Source organism: Salmo salar, chromosome 03 (assembly GCF_965601325.2).
Source record: "Salmo salar chromosome 03, fSalSal1, whole genome shotgun sequence".
NCBI lineage: Eukaryota > Metazoa > Chordata > Actinopteri > Salmoniformes > Salmonidae > Salmo > Salmo salar.
Window position 1 is genome coordinate 81,906,823 of NC_138293.1, and position 23,061 is coordinate 81,929,883.

The 23,061-nt window shown below is 41.8% G+C and overlaps 2 protein-coding genes and 1 non-coding gene across 5 annotated transcripts in view; 1 reads left to right on the forward strand and 2 right to left on the reverse strand.

Moving 5' to 3' along the window:
- Positions 1-3,315: 3,315 nt before the first annotated feature.
- trnaa-ugc (transfer RNA alanine (anticodon UGC)) lies at positions 3,316-3,391 on the reverse strand. The gene has a single exon. It is a non-coding gene; the product is annotated as a tRNA-Ala (tRNA).
- Positions 3,392-6,737: 3,346 nt separating this feature from the next.
- Positions 6,738-10,799, reverse strand: LOC106601789 (parvalbumin beta). 3 transcript variants are annotated; one of them, XM_045715550.2, is made up of 5 exons: positions 10,614-10,799; positions 10,035-10,107; positions 9,054-9,186; positions 7,344-7,459; positions 6,738-7,027 (listed from the first exon to the last, which is right to left on the reverse strand). In XM_045715550.2, the coding sequence occupies exons 2-5, from the start codon at positions 10,093-10,095 to the stop codon at positions 7,005-7,007; spliced, it is 333 nt and encodes a 110-aa protein (XP_045571506.1). In that variant the 5' UTR covers positions 10,096-10,107; positions 10,614-10,799; the 3' UTR covers positions 6,738-7,004. The 3 variants fall into 3 exon arrangements, with proteins under 3 accessions (XP_045571506.1, XP_045571505.2, XP_014049627.3); XM_045715549.2 differs by having other exon boundaries at positions 10,035-10,121; positions 10,614-10,798; XM_014194152.3 differs by having other exon boundaries at positions 7,350-7,459; positions 10,035-10,121; positions 10,614-10,790.
- A 1,517-nt stretch (positions 10,800-12,316) lies between these two features.
- Positions 12,317-23,061, forward strand: part of LOC106601832 (serine/threonine-protein kinase LMTK2) — a 74,864-nt gene continuing 64,119 nt past the window's right edge. The window contains exon 1 of the mRNA XM_082972806.1: positions 12,317-12,834. Within this exon, the coding sequence (XP_082828932.1) occupies positions 12,735-12,834 (100 nt within the window). The 5' untranslated portion in view covers positions 12,317-12,734. The remainder of the gene's footprint in view (positions 12,835-23,061) is intronic.

Below are 23,061 nucleotides of genomic sequence, written 5' to 3' on the forward strand. Positions count from 1 at the left end.
ATAAAGCAAAGCAGTGTGACACAGACAACAACACAGAGTTACACATGGAGTAAACAAACAAGCCAATAACACAATAAACAAGTCGATGATACAGTAGAAAAAAGAAAGTCTATATACAGTGTGTGCAAAAGGCATGAGGAGGTAGGCAATAAATAGGCCATAGGAGCAAATAATTACAATTTAGCAGATTAACACTGGAGTGATAAATGAGCATATGATGATGTGCATGTAGAGATACTGGTGTGCAAAAGAGCAGAAAAGTAACTAAAATAAATACAGTAAGGGGATGAGGTAGGTAGATAGGGTGGGCAATGTACAGATGGGCTATGTACAGCTGCAGCGATCGGTTAGCTGCTCAGATAGCTGATGTTTAAAGTTGGTGAGGGAAATAAAAGTCTCCAACTTCAGCGATTTTTGCAATTCCTTCCAGTCACTGGCAGCAGAGAACTGGAATGAAAGGCGGCCAAATGAGGTGTTGGCTTTGGGGATGATCAGTGAGATATACCTGCTGGAACGTGTGCTACGGGTGGGTGTTGTTATCGTGTCCAGTGAACTGAGATAAGGTGGAGCTTTACCAAGCATAGCCTTATAGATGACCTGGAGCCAGTGGGTCTGGCAACGAATATGTGGCAAGGGCCAGCCGACTAGAGCATACAGGTCGCAGTGGTGGGTGGTATAAGGTGATTTGGTAACAAAACAGATGGCACTGTGATATACTGCATCCAGTTTGCTGAGTAGAGTATTGGAGGCTATTTTGTAGATGACATCGCCGAAGTCGAGGATCGGTAGGATAGTCAGTTTTACTAGGGTAAGTTTGGCGGCGTGAGTGAAGGAGGCTTTGTTGCGAAATAGAAAGCCGATTCTAGATTTGATTTTGGATTGGAGATGTTTAATATGAATCTGGAAGGAGAGTTTACAGTCTAGCCAGACACCTAGGTATTTGTAGTGGTCCACATATTCTAGGTCGGAACCGTCCAGGGTGGTGATGCTAGTCGGGCGGGCGGGTGCGGGCAGCGAACGGTTGAAAAGCATGCATTTGGTTTTACTAGTGTTTAAGAGCAGTTGGAGGCCACGGACGGAGTGTTGTGTGGCATTGAAGCTCGTTTGGAGGTTAGTTAGCACAGTGTCCAAGGAAGGGCCAGAAGTATACAGAATGGTGTCGTCTGCGTAGAGGTGGATCAGGGAATCGCCCGCAGCAAGAGCTACATCATTGATATATACAGAGAAAAGAGTCGGCCCGAGAATTGAACCCTGTGGTACCCCCATAGATACTGCCAGAGGTCCGGACAACATGGCCTCCGATTTGACACACTGAACTCTGTCTGCAAAGTAGTTGGTGAACCAGGTGAGGCAGTTGTTAGAAAAACCTAATGTTCTTATATTTAACTATTAACACTGTCAACACAGTAGGGGTCATATTTAGTTGTTTTCGAGAGTGAATAACCCACCAGGTTACATTAAGGTTAAAATAAAATATATAGATTTTTAACGTTTTTAAATGAGTTTTAGTATATTTTATTTGCCACTGGGGGGAAGAAACAGATGCCAACTCTGTAAATCGATCCAAACGTGTGCGTCATGCGCACAACTCCAACTTGGCGCAAACCATGCAGTGCTAGTTAAACAGGCTTCACTGTCGGTTCGGCCACAGATTTGGTTTGACTAATTACCAATTTCTCTATGTTTTCAGCGTGTAGAAGCATTTATAATGTAATCTTTTTTTTCGTCATCACTTTGCCGAATTAGTGACATGTGAGGAAATAATGTTTTTAAGGCTACATTACATTGTAGCCCTTTACATTCACACCTATATGGATTGAAAATGGCAAATTTGGGCACTGATAAACTCCTAAATGGGAACGTAGTGGCTGTACAGTAACATGCTATACATGACGTCAGAGCTCTGGCTCTGCGCTACACAGCTCTGTATGTTTTTATTTTATTTTTACTGACAGCTGTTCTGAACTTGTGTTGGAACTTGAGCACCTCATACGACAGTTGCAGCCTGGCCCCATCACTCCCGCTAATTGGGCAACTTTTGCAAATGCTTTGTTGTCTGAGTGAGGAAAATGCTGTAAATGAAGAAGACTCTATGTATTTTTGAAAGATGAGACATTGAAGATTATAATAAATACCACTTTGATGTCATACAAGCAAGCCAAACACCCATGAGTCCAAATGTGCACTTCACATTTCCATATCCTAAAATCCATGTCATAAACAGTGTCAGCGTTTATGATCACTTTGTTTGATGTACAGTTAGAATATGAGATGTCGTCTTACCCTGGGTTGTTCTGAACATAATGAGCCTATGTTTGTCTTTTGTGAAGAAAATTAGCTGCGGAACATGCACCAGAATGCACTAATGACTCCTTTCAAAGCGCACCAAAATTGTGATCGGTTTCCCTGAATTGCATTGTGAAAGCCTAAAACTGTAACATCGTGTTGGCAACAGACCATGCTTTTAAATCATGCCCACCTGACCCAGATTGCACTTTATACTGGACTGTTTCTGGATTGCGTAAACAACAACAGTAATTGTGTGATGGCAGGGATGCAGGGTTGTGTTCCTCACAAAATAATTATAAGTGTACTTGCTCTAGGAGAGCTAAAAAAAAAGCACCTTATAGTTGAAGACTCTTCTTTGAGTCATAAAAGTGAATTAAAATGACTTAGGAACTGTGCACAATTTGGAGAGGTGTGGGCTCTTGGACTCAAACCTTGTCATTTATTTGTCTTATTTTGCACCTAACCCGCATTTTCCAGGAATTTTCGTGTCATGTTACTGAATGTATCCATAGTATTTTCAAATTTCGTTATCAACAAATGCCGCGAGAAGTACAGTACATGTAAAATGCACATAACATCAACAACGTAATGTTTGGATTCAGTCTTGTGTCAGGTGAACCGTTGTGTCTAATAATTTCCCCATACTTTCCAAACGGTTCCCTTTCAATTGCTACCATTGTTATGCATATAGTTTTCATATTTATTCTGCAAGAAACATTTCAATTTATCCCTATCCATACAAGCCAATTTCCACGAGTGTAAAAGGTTAAATAGACCATTTGAAATCATTTTAGGTATACTGTTTATGTGTTAAATATCGATTACTATTTTTTGGGGTATGTTTGTAATACGAATATGATTCAGTAAATTGAATGACATTCATTGCATCTGTAACAGAGTCACTCTCTCTTTCACGCCTTTCATTTTACATTTACACTTTAGTCTTTTACCAGACGTTCTTATCCAGAGGGACTTACAGTAGTGAATGGATACATTTCTTAATTTTTTTTTTCTTCTTCGCCGTACTGGTCCCACGTGGGAATCGAACCCACAACCCTGGCGTTGCAAACACCATGCTCTACCAACTGAGCCACACGGGACCACTGCCTATCAGAGGCAGCTAGACAATGACCTCCATCTCAGGAAACGCAACTTTTCGAGGCATAGCTTTGGTGATTCTCTCTTTTGCATAACTTCTGGCATTTGGAAAAATAAAACTATTAGTTATTCCATTCCTCTTTATTTTTCTCTATTTGAAAGGAGGTGCTTTACAAGCTCCGTTGAGTTTTTTTACCTCTCCATACACGCTGCACATGTACTTTTCTTTTGTCTTCTAATGATCATAATCTTATTGTTTTGCAAATAAATACAATAAAATAAAGAGGAGAACAAATCAGTGACTAATGATTATAACGGTTGGTAAGAAGCTCCAATTGTTATCCACCTTCACAACTGCTGTCCATAAATTATCAAGTTTGCCTCTGCTGAAAATTGTCCCTAAAATGTTTTTAATCCATTATTACTGAGAGGTCAGTTGCTCCATGTAAGATTTTGGTTCCATATTCACTATTCTGAAGTATTCCAATTCAATGCCACCATCTGAGATCCCTTTGCGCACTGAAGATCGACGGAGAGCGCACATCCTACTCACCTTTGCGCTGCGTGAAGGTGAGTGAAAATCAGTGGATAACTCGAGATGGCTGACCCTAACCCCTTTCCTTCTGTTTTACATTTCCGTGACACGGTGCGGTGACCCACACCACGTATAGGAGTTTGAGTCCCAGTTACTATATCAGCATCGGTTTTGCAACAAAAAAAATGTAACGTAACAAATTAGGTTGTTCAGGGGCTCTGAGTTAGGGCCATGTGTGTGAGGGCCTAAAGACGTGGCAGGGTCATAGCCGCCTTGAAACCAAAGTAGGCTAGGGAGTGACTTCATTGACCAACTATTCACGCATCTGGGCAGATAAAAGAAAATCAGTTGTTTGGGGATATCAATTCTATTGATACAATGGAAAAATATTTTAAGCTCATAAAGTCACAAAATATTAGGTTTCTGTTTCCAGGGTAGAATGTCAATATCATGATAGCCTATTAAGATATGTTGCTAAGGGTAGACCCATGGTGGAAAGGAACACTTCAGCTCTTCATGACTTCATGCTTTTTCGTGATTGAGCTAATTGATTTATTAATTGACACAAACACAGCTAGACATATTACGCACAACATCTTTTGATATAGTCACTGTAATACGCATTCTGACCCTTCTGCGACACCCCTGCATAGAGGACAGTTAACAATTCCATGTGGGTTAACTGTCCACAGATTCAGTAAATACGTTTTTAAAATGAAGACTCTTACCACCTGATCCTTCTTCTTTATAGGCAATGAGTTTAAATAATGCCGGCAACCTTTACGCCCATGTGTGTGAACTAGGCTTCCGGGAAGTTTATTAGCTCTCAAACAACTTCACCATGACATTGTGTTTACACCTGGATGGAATGGTAGAAAGAACGCCTTCCTTTCTCAATGCAACACTGCACTAACGGGAATAGCATGTCACCTGTGCGGTGTTGGATATAGAGTATCCGTCAGTCAGTCAGTTGGGAGGCGAAGACGGATGGAGAGGGTATGAATGGAATTCGACCTGAGTGTCCTCCATCACCTTTTACCGCCTGGGAAAGAAAAGCCTTCGATCAACTATTTACGAAACTGGGATGCCATGCAGAGCCATCCCACAGGACACAGACATCAGTTAAACGGCTAGTTTTGATTTACATTTGGTTGAGTTGTCAACTAACGTGGAAATCTGTCCTTTGGTCTGATGAGTCCAAATTTGAGATTTTTGGTTCCAACCGCCATGTCTTTGTGACACAGAGGAGGTGAACGGATTATCTCCACATGTGTGGTTCCCACTGTGAAACATGGAGGAGGAGGTGTGATGGTGTGGGGGTGCTTTGCTGGTGACACTGATGGTGATTTATTTAGAATTGAAGGCATACTTAACCAGCAGGCTACCATAGCATTCTGCAGTGATACGCCATCCCATCTGGTTTGGGCTTAGTGGGACTATCAGTTGTTTTTCAACAGGACAATGACACAACACACCTCCAGGCTGTGTAAGGGCTATTTTAGCAAGAATGAGAATGATGGAGTGCTGCATCAGATGACCTGGCCTCCACAATCACCCAACCTCAACCCAATTTAGATGGTTTGGGATGAGTTGGACTGCAGAGTGAAGGAAAAGCAGCCAACAAGTGCCCAGCATATGTGGGAACTCCTTCAAGATTGTTGGAAAATAATTCCAGGTGAAGCTGGTTGAGAGAATGCCAAGAGTGTGCAAAGCATAGATCAAGGCAAAGGGTGGCTACTTTGAAGAATCTAAAATCTAAAATATATTTTGATTTGTTTAACACTTTTTTGGTTACTACATGATTCCATATGTGTTATTTCATAGTTTTGATGTCTTCACTATTATTCTACGATGTACAAAATAGCAAAAATAAAAACCCTTGAATGAGTAGGTGTGTCCAAACTTTTGACTGTTACTGTATATCTCTCTATTATGTGTGGGAATACTTTGGAACAGATTTCGCCCGCGGGATGCCAGTTGGGGAACACTGCAATAGGCTACAGCCTACTCAAATGATTTTATGTAGACTATAAGTGTAGCCTATAGGCTATAGCCTACCCAAACATTACGCGTAATTGTATGCATATATCAAAATGAATGCTCTCGGCTTTTTCGTTTAAAATAGATAATACAATGTTATATTGTATTCACATGATTCTTCATGGGCAAAGGCAGATGTTAACTCATATATCGAAATAGGTATGTTTAGGTCTGAAAAGTATTAATTTGAATGATATCCAGCAGAAGGCGGTGTTAGTCCTGATATGGACACGCCGTAAGGGGAACACAACACTGAATGAGTTATAATTTTTCCGTTATATTTTGTTTTGCCCACATCTAACCATATTTAAACATCTAACCATATTTAACCTGTCTGGCCTCATTGCAGACTGATGTATCGCTGTCAGTACAGTATAAGTAAATTAATATGGATTTAATCGATGCTTACAATAGGCTACTCATTTCATTGTCTTGATGAATGATCTCTCTCGTCGTCATCTACTCAAGAGGTTACCGTCACTTTGTGATGTACTGTAGTTGGCATCGTCCGGGCTCCGGGTCTTGTCCATGGTTGCGTGCTGAACTGTAGGCACGCAGCCTCTCGCTTGCTTTATACTGCGTCGGAAATGCAGCCTGCTCAGGCTGTGGGTACTTTGCTTATATCATCACATTTAGAGCTGCGTTGTCTCTTGTAGGCCCATGCAGAACACACAATTAAAATACACTGGGGTAATCAGGCTAATAGCTTAGAACCAAATACGCACTGAAACGCCAACATAACCTTCGGGACTGTAGTAAGACACACGGACATATCTACATTTTAAATCCTTTATTAAACCATACCAGTTACCCAATGGATAAACTGACACTGACTTATACACCTAATATCCACGGCCATGAACTTATGTGCCAGGATGCACCATCAACCGGAGAGAGGACCAGCAGGCATGTAAATCGAGTCGCTGAGGTGGGCATTTCCCTCCAGACTTGCTGAAGCTGGGCGTTTTGGGTTCCAGACGTTGTAAAAAGTACCAAAAGAAAGAAAGAAAAAAAGAGACAGCCCTGATGAGGAGTGAAAGCTTCATTTCAGCAAAGCGCAGAACTCTGCAAGAGAACAGAGAAACAGAGCGATGACAATGAGATATAGTGATCACCTGACGTGTGACCTCACAGCCAAGTCACAGTGAATATTACATACGTTGAAAAAGCTTGCATTTATTTACTGTTTCTTCCACTATGCCTTTGCAGCATTCCTTCCTTCCTTCAGATGCAATATCCCCTATCATCTGGAATAATATCAAATATAATGATATAAAACTGATGAAGATGAAACTATTATCAAGATGCTATTTCGTGTCAGCATTGGACAGTCCCTCTGTTGCTCTCCTGTCAGGTGTGTGTAGTGCTGATGTGAGTGTACCTGTACCTTCCATCCCTATCTTGCCATCCCCATCTCTGTCTCCTGCCGCTAGGAGAGTTCTGGTCTCAGCATCAGTCAGCTCCCTGGCCCCTGAGGAGAAGTTCTGCAGGAATAATCTGGGGATAGACAAACAGAGGAGAGAGGAGTGAAGAACTACATGTACATCTCATGTGTCAATGCTGCTTCATTGTATTGATATGTAATGTATAGTTTACTTCAGCTTGAATACATCAGGCTCTTTCTATGAGCATGACAAACACACACACACAACTACACTGAACAAAAATATAAACGCAACATGCAACAATTTCAAAGATCTTACTGAGTTACAGTTCATATAAGGAAATCAGTAAACTGAAATTAATTCATTAAGCCCTAAACTATGTATTTCACATGACTGGGAATACAGATATGCATCTGTTAGTTACAGATATCTTAAAAAATAAAGGTAGGGGTGTGGATCAGAAAATCAGTCAGTATCTGGTGTGACCACCATTTGCCTCATGCAGCGCGACACATCTCCTTCACATAGAGTTGATCAGGCTGTTGATTGTAGCCTGTGAAATATTGTCCCACTTCTTTTCAATGGCTGTGCGAAGTTGCTGGATATTGGTGGGAACTGGAACACAATGTCGTACATGTCGATCCAAAGCATCCCAAACATGCTCAATGGGTGACATATCTGGTGAGTATGTAGGCCATTGAAGAACTGGGACATTTTCAGCTTCCAGGAATTTTGTACAGATCCTTGCGACATGGAGCAATGCATTATCATGCTGAAACATGACGTGATGGCGGCGGATGAATGGCACGACAATGGGCCTCAGGATCTCGTCACAGTATCTCTGTGCATTCAAATTGCCATCGATAAAATGCAATTGTGTTATCATCAGCAAACCGCTTGCCAACATGACGCCATACACGCTGTCTACCATCTGCCTGGTACAGTTAAAACCGGGATTCATCGGTGAAGAGCACACTTCTCCAGCATGCCAGTGGCCATAGAAGATGAGCATTTGCCCACTGAAGTCGGTTTTGACGACAACCTGCAGTCATGAGCCTCCCTGAGACGGTTTCTGACAGGTTTTGCAGAAATTCTTCAGTTGTGCAAACCCACAGTTTCATCAGCTGTCTAGGTGGTTGTTCTCAGACAATCCCGCAGGTGAAGAAGCTGGATGTGGAGGTCCTGGGCTGGCGTGGTTACACGTGGTCTGCTGTTGTGAGGCCGGTTGGACATACTGCCAAATGTTCTAAAACGACATTGGAAGTGGCTTATGGTAGATAAAGGAACATTCAATTATCTGGCAACAACTCTTGTGGACATTCCTGCAGTCACCAGGCCAATTGCAATCTCCCTCAAAACCTGAGACATCTGTGGCATTGTGTTGTGTGGAAAAACTGCACATTTTAGAGTGGCCTTTTATTGTCCCCAGCACAAGGTGCAACTGTCTAATGATAATGCTGTTTAATCAGCTTCTTGATATGCCACACCTGTCAGGTGGATGGATTATCTTGGCAAATAAGAAATGCTCACTGACAGGGATGTAAAGAAATGGGTCCACAAAATTGTAGCTAAATAAGCTTTTTGTGCATATGGAACATTTCCCAGGACCAACCCCTTCATGTGCACCCCCCCCCCTCCACACACACACCCTCCCTCCCTACCTCCCTCCCTCCACACACAGCCACCCTCCCCAACTCATATCATACTTCAGCTCCTCCTCCTCTATGTATCCACTCTGGTCTTGGTCCAGGACTCTGAACACTCGTTGGCCCTCTGCCTCTGGCTTGCCGGTCAGTCCCACTTGTGCAAAGAACAACTTGAAGTTGAATGTGCTTGGAGCTAATGGAGAGATGGGGGAAGCGATCAAGAGAAATGTGGAGAGATGTTGAGAGGAAGTGAAAGAGTGTGAGGAAAGAGAGATCCGACAGCATGACAAGGAGAGAGAATGGAGAGGGGGATGAATAGAGAGATGTAACATTCTCTCATGCGCTCAAATTACTTTAATATGACTACTACAGACATTCACAATCACAAACCCTCTAGCATTTTAATGCCACTGAGCCCTGACAATAATACGCTAGTTAAGGACATTATTATACAATCTAAACACACAGATTCACAGAAGACCTCAGGGAACCCATTCTAATGTGAATGTGTGACATTATGCTATAGATCAAATGTTTAAATCAAGACATTTTTATTCACAGTTTATGCAGTTACAGAGGGTCACTCAGGTCATTATGAAAACCAAATGACTCATAAAGAACAGAGAAAGAGAATGATGGATCAAGTCTGTTTTGAATCATATATTATACACCACAAACAGTTATGCTGAAGATATACTGAAACGTGAGTACACAAGCATTTACATGTGGATGTATTCTGGATGGTGTGCTTTAGTCTGCCCTCTGAAGCAGATGTAATGTGTAGCTAAATAATTAAATGCTGGTGGGCTGCAAATGAAGCCTGCTTGACTGGCTTGATTTAGCCTTCTCTTCAATGCTCAGCATAAACACTGGTATCTGGGTGGTAACTGCTCTGCTGCTCCCCAGCCCCCTGGCTGCCTGGTTACCTGGATCCACCCTCCAACCTTCCCCCAATATAGGACCGCCCTTGGGAGTGGGACTCTTGGGCGTGTGTGTGTGTGTGTGTGTGTGTGTAATGGTGTGTTCACGTGTTTGACTCACCTTGACAAGCCTTGACAGCAGCCCTGATGTCCTCCTCTCTCAGCAACCCTGTAAACGCCATGGTTCTCTGTGCCTGAGGGACACGTGCTTACAAGAGGGAAACACAGCACAATAAATGAAAGTGGCACAGTGTGTTTTCCTGACACAAACAGACAGGGTGTTTTTTTTTAAAGCATCAGACAAATCCCTCATCAGCCTATCCTCCTTTAGCTTCGAGGTACTATATAGCTACTGTTTCTATGGAATTTATTCAATGACAATTGCTTGACTTTTCAAGCTGTGGCTCTATGAATAAAACACTAAATACATTTTGCAAAACAATTATAAATTTGTCCAAAGTCTTGACGATGCAACTTTAAGGGACATTTTTTGTCTCCAAGCGAGACCTTGAGAGGTCTGCGTCTGCACATGTCCTATTTTTTGTTGCATTAGACGAAATTACATTTGATCACCTTTAAAAACCCTGAGATGCACAAAAACACTCATGAATACACAGAAAGATACATCAATCCCTACAGAACTGCAAAAAAAAGGAAAGATCAAGGCATAATATATCTCTAAAGCCTGGCTGGTACTAACCGTTATCTGGGTGAGGTGGTGTCCGCTCTGTAAGCCAGTGATGTGCAGATCTCTGCCTCTCTCGATTTTTGCCTATTACCCAACACCACTCTCCTCCTGCAGCTTTGTGATCCAGAAAGCAAACATGACGTTTCTCTGTCCTCAAACCCTAGGAGATAACATCGCAATTGGAACTCCTCCTCCCCCTTCATTAGCTAATCAGAGCAGAACATTTTTCACAACTATTGTCAACTAACTTGCAGGGGGTAGAGCTTACAACCCAGCCTGTTAATTGGCTCGATAGGAATAAACAATGCCAAACTATCCCATAGTCCATTATTGCATAATGGGGGTTTTCCATGTAGAAATATTAAGGGTTGACTATGATCCACAATGATGAGCAAAGATGCTAGGATATATTTGGCTCTTTGGGGAGATAAAAGTCCCAGTCAGAATTTCACATTTTCTATAGATGTGAATGGACAGAACCTGGGTGACTCTGCAGAGTACAGTCCTCTTCAGAGTCAACATCTACTCCATGTTATGCATTTTGTATGGATTATTAATAACCACAAATGATACATCTGAGTGAGCGTAAAGTAACAAACATGACATGGAATGAAAACACAGCAGTACAATTAGGGTCTTCAAATACTTAATGTGTACAGTCCATAAACCAATGTGTACACTGAATACTGTCAACACAGGATGTGTCATTAATAACAGGTTTTAAAACTCCCATCACACCCTCTTACTATAGGCTATAGAAGCAGAGTTTCTAAGGTTCAGTCAAAAGTAATCAATGTTATCCCTTTGCTTGGGTATGAAGGATGTGTCCAACTCCTTACCTGGCTCCCCCTGCCATATTTGACATAGATGCAAAACAAATTGATGTGAAAACATAATGTAGGCCTATAGGTCTACTTAGCTATATCGTGGCTTATGTACCATCTTATCTCATGTCAACTGGTTTCAGTTAACATTGTTGGTATTGACCCCCTTTATTAATTATTGCAGTTTATTTGCACTGGTTCTATGCACACTCTCACACATACTACACTGACACTCCAACACACACATGCATAATGATGACATGCACTCACACATAGGCACACTTTCACACACACTGCTGCTATGCTGTTATATATCCTGATTGCCTAGTCACTTTTATCACTTGCTACCAACCAGTACATACTGTGTTACCTCAATTACCTTGTACCCCTGCACATTGACTCGGTAGAGGCACTCCTTGTATATACCCTCGTTATTGTTTTTATTGTGTTACTATCTACTTTTTTATTTAGCAAATGTTGTTCTTACTTTTTAAATCTGCATTGTCGGGTATAGGCTCATAAGTAAGCGTTTCACTCTAAAGTCTACACCTGTTGTATTCGGCGCATGTGACCAATAAAATTTGATATGATAGGCATACCTTTCCAAGACATTTGCACCCCCCTAAGAAAAAACAATTATAGGGGAAACACTGGATGCATAGCCTACAAGTCCATTGAATCAGGCAGGTAGAGTAGTTCATCTTTCATAAAGCACTGGAACATTGCTTGCATACCTCACATGTCAAGTGACTGGACTAAAAACGCATCTAGCTTTACGTTTGACACAAAGCAATGGATGTGGACAGAGAATTCGAAGAAGGAGAGTGATTGGTCATATCGGTACATTAATACAGATTAATGGGTTGTGATTCGCTGTTGTATATGTCTCAATATGCACGCCCCCATGCTATGACGTTGTAGTAACATGGCGCCTCTGAGGAGAGGTGGTGCCTGACAGTTTGGACTATTGATAAAATATTGCGTGTGAATAAATGTAGAACACTGCCGGCAAAGCGTATTTATCTAAATATTATTGTTCTAGAAAGGTAATAGACCGTTTCTATGTTTCATGGATAATGAAACGCCATTGTTTGAGGCATTGATAGCTCCTGTTAGCTTGTCGTTGCTATTGACGCTAGCTAACGCGTTTAGCCATAATACAATGTTTGCGGTGCGGGCATTTTCATGTAGCCTGTCGATATAGCTATATATTTTACTTATCAATGAAATTGACATTTTATTTAGTATTTAGTTACAATTTGACGATTTTGAATTCTCATTAGCTAGTTAGCTAGCTAAGCTAAAAAGGATGGGGAACCGTCATGGATTTGTGTTGCCGGCGACTGGGATTTTTCTGTCGGCGTTATTTCTGGCCGAAGGTGCTCCGCTTCCGTATTCTGACACAACAGGTAAGACTCTAAATATATTTTGTTTACCATGTCACTGAATGAACTGTTACCACCAGTTATTTCCAATTAGTTTCAGGCCAATGCCATTATGTTAGTTAGTTAATTAGTAAGAGGAATAGTGTAACAAGGTAGTTAACTAGTAAGCCATATCGCGCTAGCGACACACTCAACAAGCTAGCGCCAGGAAGATAGGCAGCTATTTAGATTACTAGCTAGTTAGCTTGCCAATGCTAACTAACGTTCAACACAGCCAGACAGCAACCGCTGAGGGAAGAGCGACACGAAGGGGGTATTTTGTTGCTTGTTATAGATTTCAGACGCGTTGAGCTAACGTTAGTATGTCAATGCAATGTAGATGAGCTATTTTAACTGACTTGCTAGATTTTAAGGGTAGTAAACTCAGTACTCACCATACACCTGGCCAGTCCATTTACAACACTTAGTTTTATCCAGTGCAGTTGTGCTTAGTAGTAGTATCAGTTTATAACACTATTTGCCTTCAACAGTTCACTCCTTGCTTTGATAATTTGACAACAGTAACACTGGTTCTGATGAAGTGATTCACGTAATGTCAATGTGTGTTGACAACCATAACATCTGAAGTTTAACTGGAACAACATTTAAAGTTATGTCTGATGAACCAAACTAGCATCATCAAAGAAATACAGTGCATTCGGGAAAGTATTCAGACCCCTTGACTTATTCCTTATGTTGTTACATTACAGCTGTATTCTAATGTATTAAATGTTTTTCCACAACAATCTACACACAATACCCCATAATGACAAAGCAAAAACCGTTTTTTTAGGAATGGTTGCAAATTTATAATACATTCAAAACAAGTACGTTATTTACATAAGTATTCAGAGCCTTTACTATGAGACTCAAAATTGAACTCCGATGCATCCTTTTTCCATTGATCATTCATGAGATGTTTCTACAGCTTGATTGGAGTCCATCTGTGGTAAATCCAATTGATTGGACATGATTTTGAAAGGCACACACCTGTCTATAAGGTCCCACAGTTGACAGTGCATGTCAGCAAAAACCAAGCCACGAGGTTGAAGAAATTGTCCATAGAGCTCCGCGACAGGATTGTGTTGAGGCACAGATCTGGGTAATGGTACCAAAAAATGTCTGCAGCATTGAAGGTCCCCAAGAACAGTGGTCTCCATTCTTAAATGGAAAAAGTTTGGAACCATCAAGACTCTTCCCGGAGCTGGCTGCCTGGCCAAACTGAGCAATTGGGGGAGAAGGGCCTTGCTCAGGGAGTTGACCAAGAACCCTATGGTCACTCTGAAAGAGCTCCAGAGTTCCTCTGTGGAGATGGTTGTCCTTCTGGAAGGTTCTCCTATCTCTGCAGCACCACCAATCGGGCCATTATAGTAGAGTGGCCAGACGGCAGCCACAGTAAAAGGCACAAAACATCCCACTTGGACTTTGCCAAAAGGCACCTGAAGAACTTTCAGACCATGAGAAACAAGATTCTCTGGTCTGATGAAATCAAGATTGAACTCTTTGGCCTGAATGCCAAGCATCACGTCTGGAGGAAACCTGGCACCATCCCTACGGTGAAACATGGTGATGGCAACATCATAGTGTGGGGATGTTTTTCAGTGGAAGGGACTGGGAGTCAGGATCGAGGCAAAGATGAACGGAGAAAAGTACAGAGATCCTTGATGAAAACCTGCTCCAGAGCGCTCAGGACCTCAGACTGGGGCGAACGTTCACCTTCCAACAGGACAACGACCCTAAGCACACAGCAAAGACAACGCAGGAGTGGATTCGGGACAAGTCTCTGAATCTGCTTGAGTGGCCCAGCCAGAGCCCGGACTTGAACCCAATATCTCTGGAGAGACCAGAAAATAGCTGTGCAGCAACGCTCCCCATTCAAGCTGACAGAGCTTGATAGGATCTGCAGCGAAGAATGGGAGAAACTCCCCAAATTAAATTTGGGTAGTCACATGCACTGAGTACACTTTGAAGGAGAGGTTGTTGTCCTGGCACCACATGGCCAGGTCTCTGATCTCCTCCCTATTGGCTGTCTCGTCGTTGTCGGTGATCAGGCCTACCGCTCAGCGTCAAACTTAACGATGGTGTTGGAGTCGTGCCTGGCCGTGCAGTCATGAGTGAACAGGGAGTACAGGAGGGGACTGAGCATGCACCACTTTAGGGGTACCTGTGTTAAGGATCAGCGTGGCGGACGTTGTTACCTACCCTTACCACCTGGGGGTGGCCCGTCAGGAAGTCCACGATCCAGTTGCAGAGGGAGGTGTTTTGTCCTTAACTTATTGATGAGCTTTGAGGGCACTATGGTGTTGGAACGCTGAGCTGTAGTCAATTAATAGAATTCTCACATAGGTGTTCCTTTTGTCCAGGTGGGAGAGCGCTGTGTGGAGTGCAACAGAGATTGCGTCATCTGTGGATCTGTTAGGGCGGTATGGAAATTGGAGTGGGTCTAGGGATAATGGTGTTGTTGTGAGCCATGACCAGCCTTTCAAAGTACTTCATGGCTACTGACATGAGTGCTACGGGTCAGTAGTCATTTAGGTAGGTTACCTAAGTGTTTTTGTGCACAGGGACTATGGTGGCCTGCTTAAAACATGTTGGTATTACAGACTCGGACAGGTTGAAAATATCAGTGAAGACACTTGCTAATTGGTCACTGCATGCTCGCAGTACATATCCTGGTAATCCGTCTGGCCCTGCGGCCTTGTGAATGTTAACCTGTTTAAAGGTCTTACTCACATTGGCTGTGCAGATTGTGATCACACCAGTTTAGCTTGTCTGGTATGCTCGTGTCACTGGGCAGCTCTCGGCTGTGCTTCCCTTTTGTAGTCTGTAATGGTTTGCAAGCCTTGTCACATCCGATGAACCTTCGGCGCTGGTGTAGTGTGATTCGATCTTAGTCATGTATTGACACTTTGCCTGTTTGATGGTTCGTCTGAGGTGATAGTGGGATTTCTTATAATCGTCCGGGTTAGAGTCCTGCTTCTTGAAAGCGGCAGCTCTACCCTTTAGCTCAGTGCTGATGTTGCCTGTAATTCATGGCTTCTGGTTGGGGTATGTACGTGCGGTCACTGTGGGGACGACGTCATCGATGCACTTATTAAGCCAGTGACTGCTGTGGTGTACTCATCAATGCCATCGGAGGTATCCCAGAACATATTCCAGTCTGTGCTAGCAAAACAGTCCTGTAGCTTAGCATCTGCTTCATCTGATCGTTTTTTTTATTGACCGAGTCACTGGTGCTTCCTGATAAAATTTTAGCAAATTTTTGCAAACAGGAAAACACTCTGGATGAGTGTTTTCCTGTTTGCTTTTGGCGGAATACAGCTCATTGAGTGCGGTCTTAGTGTCTGCATCGGTCTGTGGTGGTATGTAGACAGCTACGAAAAATACAGATAAACTCTCTAGGTAAGTAGTGTAGTCTACAGCTTATGAGATATTCTACCTCAGGCGAGCAAAACCTTGAGACTTCCTTAGATATCGTGCACCAGCTGTTTACAAATATGCATGGTCACCCCCGTCTCACCAGACACCGCTGTTCTATCCTGCCAATACAGTGTATAACCAGCTAGCTGTATGTTGATAATGTTGTCGTTCATACATGACTCCGTGACGCATAAGATATTACAGTTTTTAATGTCCCTTTGGTAGTTTAATCTTCCATGTAGGTCGGTCGATTTTTATTTTCCAATGATTGCGCGTTAGCTAGTGGAATGGAAGGCAGGGGAAGTTTATTAGATCGCCTACGAATTCTCAGAAGGCAGCCCGATTTTTCTCCATCTCTTCATGCAAATGACGGGGATTTGGGCCTGTTCCCGGGAAAGCAGTATGTCCTTCACGTCGGACTCTTTAACCTGTTGGGTCTAGGGGGCAGCATTTGCACGTCTGGATAAAAAAAATGTACCCGATTTAATCTGGTTACTAATCCTACCCAGTAACTACAATATGCATATACTTATTATATATGGATAGAAAACACTCTAAAGTTTCCAAAACTGTTTGAATGGTGTCTGTGAGTATAACAGAACTCATTTGGCAGGCAAAACCCTGAGACATTTTCTGACAGGAAGTGGATACCTGATGTGTTGTATTGACTTTAAACCTATCCCATTGAAAAACACAGGGGTTTAGGAATATTTTGGCACTTCCTATTGCTTCCACTAGATGTCACCAGCCTTTACAAAGTGTTTTGAGTTTTCTGGAGGGAGATCTGACCGAACAAGAGCCATGGAACGGTGATGTCCCATTAGACACCTGGCGCGCTAGTTGATGTTGGGTACCCTCGTTCCAATACGTTATAAAAGAGTATGCATTCGTCCACCTTGAATATTATTCATGTTCTGGTTAAAAAAGGCCCTAATGATTTATGCTATACAACGTTTGACATGTTTGAACGAACGGAAATATATTTTTTCCCCTCGTTCATGACGAGAAGTCCGGCTGGCTTACATCATGTGCTAACGAGACGGAGATTTTTGGACATAAATGATGAGCTTTTTTGAACAAAACTACATTCGTTATGGACCTGTGATACCTGGAAGTGACATCTGATGAAGAGAATCAAAGGTAATGGATTATTTACATAGTATTTTCGATTTTAGATCTCCCCAACATGACGTCTAGTCTGTATCGCAACGCGTATTTTTCTGGGCACAGTGCTCAGATTATTGCAAAGTGTGATTTCCCAGTAAGGTTATTTTTAAATCTGGCAAGTTGATTGCGTTCAAAAGATGTAAATCTATAATTCTGTGGAAAATTCAAAAACAACAATGTCATAATTCAACTTTCTCAAACATACAACTATTTTACACCATTTGAAAGAAACTTCTCGTTAATCTAACCACATTGTCCGATTTCAGAAAGGCTTTACAGCGAAAGCAAAACATTAGATTATGTTAGGAGAGTACATAGACAAAAATAATCACACAGCCATTTTCCAAGCAATGACATGTCAATAAAACACAGCTAAATGAAGCACTAACCTTTGACGATCTTCATCAGATGACACTCCTAGGACATTATGTTACACAATACATGTATGTTTTGTTTGATAAAGTTAATATTTATATCCATTTTACGTTGGCGCGTGATGTTCAGATAATGTATTCTCACCAAAACCCCCGGTGAATGTGCACATGAATTTACAAAAATACTCATCATAAACGTTGACAAAATATATAACAATTATTTTAAGAATTATAGATAGACTACCCCTGGATGCAACCGCTGTGTCAGATTTTAAATAGCTTTACAGAGAAAGCACATTTTTCAATATTCTGAGTACATAGCTCAGCCATCACGGTGAGCTATTCAGACACCCTCCAAGTTCGGGGCAACCTAAACTCAGAATTAGTATTAGAAATATGCTCTTACCTTTGCTGATCTTCGTCAGAATGCACTCCCAGGACTGCTACTTCCACAAGAAATCTTGTTTTTGTTCGAAATAATCCATATTTATGTACAAATACCTCCGTTTTGTTCGTGCGTACAGATCACTTATCCAAAGGCATAACGCGTGAGCGCGGAACGAAAGACAAAGTCAAAATGTTCCATTACCGTACTTAGAAGCATGTCAAACGCTGTTTAAAATCAATCTTTATGGTATTTTTTACGTAAAATTGCGATAATATTCCAACCGGACAATAGCGTATTTTTTCAAGAAGAAAAAGGAGGGGCGCGCTCAATCCCTTTGTTGCCAGGCAGGAGGGGCACGCTCAATCCCTTTGTTGCCAGGCAGGAGGGGCGCGCTCAATCCCTTTGTTGCCAGGCAGGAGGGGCGCGCTCAATCCCTTTGTTGCCAGGCAGTCCACTCAGAAACTGAGCTCCTATTATCTGCCCAGTGACAGGAAAATGCTCAAACCACTTTCTGAAGGCTTTAGACAGCCAATGGAAGCCTTAGGAAGTGCAACGTCCCCCACAGACACTGTCACTTCGATAGAGAATCAAAAGAACTACAATTCTCAGACTTTCCACTTCCTGCTTAGATTTTTCTCAGGTTTTTGCCTGCCATATGAGTTCTGTTATACTCACAGACAACATTTAAACAGTTTTAGAAACTTCAGTGTTTTGTATCCAAATCTACTAATAATATGCATATTCTAGTTTCTGGGCCAGAGTAGTAACCTGTTTAAATTGGGTACGTTTTTCATCCGGCCGTGAAAATACTGCACCCTAGCCCAGACAGGTTAACTTCCTGACTGATATCTTAAGATTTTGCTTCAATATATCCACATAATTTTCCTGCCTCATGATGCCATCTATTTTGTGAAGTGCACCAGTCCCTCCTGCATTAGAGCACCCACACAACATGATGCTGCCACCCCCGTGTTTCACGGTTGGGATGGTGTTCTTCGGCTTGCAAACCTCCCCCTTTTTCCTCCAAACATAACAATGGTCATTATGGCCAAACAGTTCTATTTTTGTTTCATCAGACCAGAGGACATTTCTCCAAAAAGTACGATCTTTTTCCCCATGTGCAGTTGCAAACCGTAGTCTGGCTTTTTTATGGTGGTTTTGGAGCAGTGACTTCTTCCTTGCTGAGCGGCCTTTCAGGTTATGTCGATATAGGACTAGTTTTACTGTGTGTATATAGATACTTTTGTTCCTGTTTCCTCCAGCATCTTCACAAGGTCCTTTGCTGTTGTTCTGGGATTGATTTGCACTTTTCACACCAAAAGTACATTCATCTCTAGGAGACAGAACGCGTCTCTTTCCTGAGCAGTATAACGGCTGCGTGGTCCCATGGTGTTTATAATAGCATATTATTGTTAGTACAGATGAACGTGGTACCTTCAGGCATTTTGAAATTTCTCCCAAGGATGAACCAGACTTGTGGAGATCTACAATGTTTTTTTCTGAGGTCTTGGCTGATTTCTTTTGATTTTACCAAGATGTCAAGCAAAGAGGCACAGAGTTTGAAGGTAGGCATTGAAATACATCCACAGGTATACTTCCAATTGACACACATTATGTCAGTTAGCCTATCAGAAGAGGAGCTTCTAAAGCCATGACATTTTCTGGAATTTTCCAAGCTATTTAAAGGCACAGTGAACTTCTGACCCACTGGAATTGTGATACAGTGAAATAATCTGTCTAAACAATTGTTGGAAAAATTACTTGCGTCATTCACAAAGTAGATGTCCTAACTGACTTGCCAAAACTATAGTTTGTTAACAAGAAATTTCTGGAGTGGTTGGAAAACTAGTTTTAATGACTCCAACCTAAGTGTATGTAAACTTCTGACTTCAACTGTAATACTTCTTGAGCTCCTGTCCGTCTTATAGAATATTAGCTCAAAAGTATGGTGGAGCTCCTATACTTATATGTAAACAGTACCTGCACCCAAAATGAGTACCGCCACCTATTTCAGTCCAAGTCAAGCACTGGTCATTACCATCTGAGAGACAAGCCTTTATCATTCACACATACACTCCCAATAGCCTCTACACCCCAAACACAGGTTTCAGTAGGTGAGGCTTTTATAGGAATCACTATGCTCTCTATCTATCCACGTCTTCATTGACTAGGCCTAACTGAAAATAGGCTTTAATATTGATAGAGGTTCCTTGTTTTGTTGTTTTATCTAAAGCAGGTTATACGTTTAACCGATCACCAGACAAGACTGTGTTTACCCATGGCTTGGGTTTTCACCTGGCCTTTAGCCACCCAATATTGTAGTGCCTATTGTCATGGGTGATCTCTGTGACAGGTGATAATTTGGCACAGGGAGTCTTTAATTGCTTTTATTGAGTAGGTTACATTGGCTACATTGGCCATTGATGTGCCTCTGCACAGTTTTCCGTAGGGATATGCTTAGTATCATGTTTTAACTAAACACATATCCTCTGCTCTGTCATGCAAGCGCCGTTTAGACTGTATGCTTTGATTTGGTTTGACTGTCCCTGACAATGGAAGAAAGCAATACTTTACAATAAATAGTAGGGCTGCACGATTAATCGAATTCAGATCGATATTGTCATTGACATGTTCAGTATCCATATCACAAGAGGCTGAGATGTTCTCCTTTGACACTCCATTATCACACCAACTAGACTACAATACCTCCTCCAATGAGATGCGCCAGACTCTTTCACTCGCAGGCTTTCTCACTCTCTGCATGGCATGCACGTTGGCCAATCATAAGCTTCCCCGTTTAAAGCACACAGTTAGGTTCTGGTGAGGAGAGCAAGGGCTTTACCAAAGACAGTACAGTATGAGGTTTAGAAACTCTGTGGCTTTACCTCAGCATGTGTGGTGGAAACATGGGTGCTGCTAGTGCTAACGAAAATGTCGATTTGGTGCCAAAGAAGGGCGCATTTTCAGTGGTATTGCAGTATTTCAGCTACAGGCAAACCGATGTCAACCAAATGCTAGTGTTGTGCACAAAGTGTCTCAGAGTTGTCGACAGAGGCAACACAACACTTTTATTAAATCATTTGAAGAATAGCCATATTTCTTTGAAAGCGCCCGACAGCAGCAAAGCTCCTCTGCCACAAGCAGCCACCTACGTTAAACCGGCATTGATTGCTGATGTGTTATCAAGTGTAACTCCCTACGAAAGAACAACCACCGCAGACACAGAAATCAGAAGCTAACACCTATCACATAGCCAAAGACATGGTTCCTATTTACACAGTCAGCAAAGATGGCTTCAAGAAGATGATAAACAAGCTGGACAGGAGATACAAGATTCCATCTCACATATATTTCTCACAAGTTGCCATCCCAACCAACACTCTATAACAAAATTACGGGAGAAGTTGAAACATGTCGAGTTGAATTACTGGACCAGACTCCAATGATTTGGACACAGGCTGCACCTTGCAATCGGTAGGCTATGTGTTACATGTTTTTAAGGCACTTTGACTTAGAATTTAAATTAGAATAAATATTGAGCCTACTTATCATACGCTTCCTATTCCATTTGCAGCCTATGGCTGCCTGAATAAATAATTAACTTAGGTTATTTAAGAACTCATAATGTTGTTCTTTAATTAATGCATAAGTGATGCGCTTATAGCGCACTACATGTTGATGATCATGTTAAATGTATGTTAATATGTAGGTGTAATAATCCTATATAATGTTGGAGTACAGCTGGGTGATATGGCAAATAAATTATCACTATCTATAATTTTTATACATTCGATAACGCTAATTATCACTATATTAATCAAATAATGTTTAAAAGGTGCATATCTGCTTCAAACTCAAGAATGCCTTAACAAACCGGGGTTAGAGCTTTGGGCCAGTAACCGAAAGGTTGCTGGATCGAATCCCCGAGCCGACAAGGTAAAAATCTGTCGTTCTACCCCTGAACAAGGCAGTTAACCCACTGTTCCCCGATAGGCTGTCATTGTAAATTAGAAGTTGTTCTTAACTGACTTGCCTAGTTAATAAAAAAAATGTAACCTTTATTTATGTTAGCTACATATCAAATTATACTTGAAGGAAAATTGTTCCATGTTTGTGGCCAGGGAGCACGTACCTGGAGTCAATTATAAGCCTCTTGAAACCTTGCTTTTCGACTGTGCTAATGTCCTTAGCAATGCAATTCATAATAGCATGTGTGATGTCTTTGTCTTTTCAATGTTTGCTTGTAGAGCATAATCGCTGTCAGTGTTGACTGCTTCGGGCAAACATTGGCTGGTGCTTGAGGGGCGTTTATCAATACCGTGGTGCAAACTCAAACTTCCTGCATGTTCCAAAGAGTGATTTTGCTTGAGATGTTGAAAAAGGTTTGTCGTATTACCAGACTTCGTAGCCACCGGTCTACGGCACAATTTACACCGAACATTGCTCTGCTCTTTGTCGGACTTCAAGAAGCCAAACCACTTCCAAATTGCTCAAACAGTTTAACCCTTTTTATCAATGATTTCTTCGTTGGAAGCTGCTCCTTCTCCATGGCTATCACTGCCACTGTTTTCGCCTACATCACTAATTTTTCGTGGTTAATAGTGGCTACTCCATCACTCGAGGTGCTAAGTGGTTTTTAGTGGGCGTATTCCTCTCCATGTGCATATTGTCACTTCTCCGCACGTTCTTGCTGCATCACAGAGGTGAAATGGACTGCTGTACCTAATTATTCTATATTGACATTATCGTTATTGAGGGAAGTAATTACCTCTAATTATTGATTCATCGCCCAGCCCTATGTTGGAGATTTGTTTCATTTGGTTTTGTATTCAGTAGGGGTCGACCGATTAATCGGAATGGCCG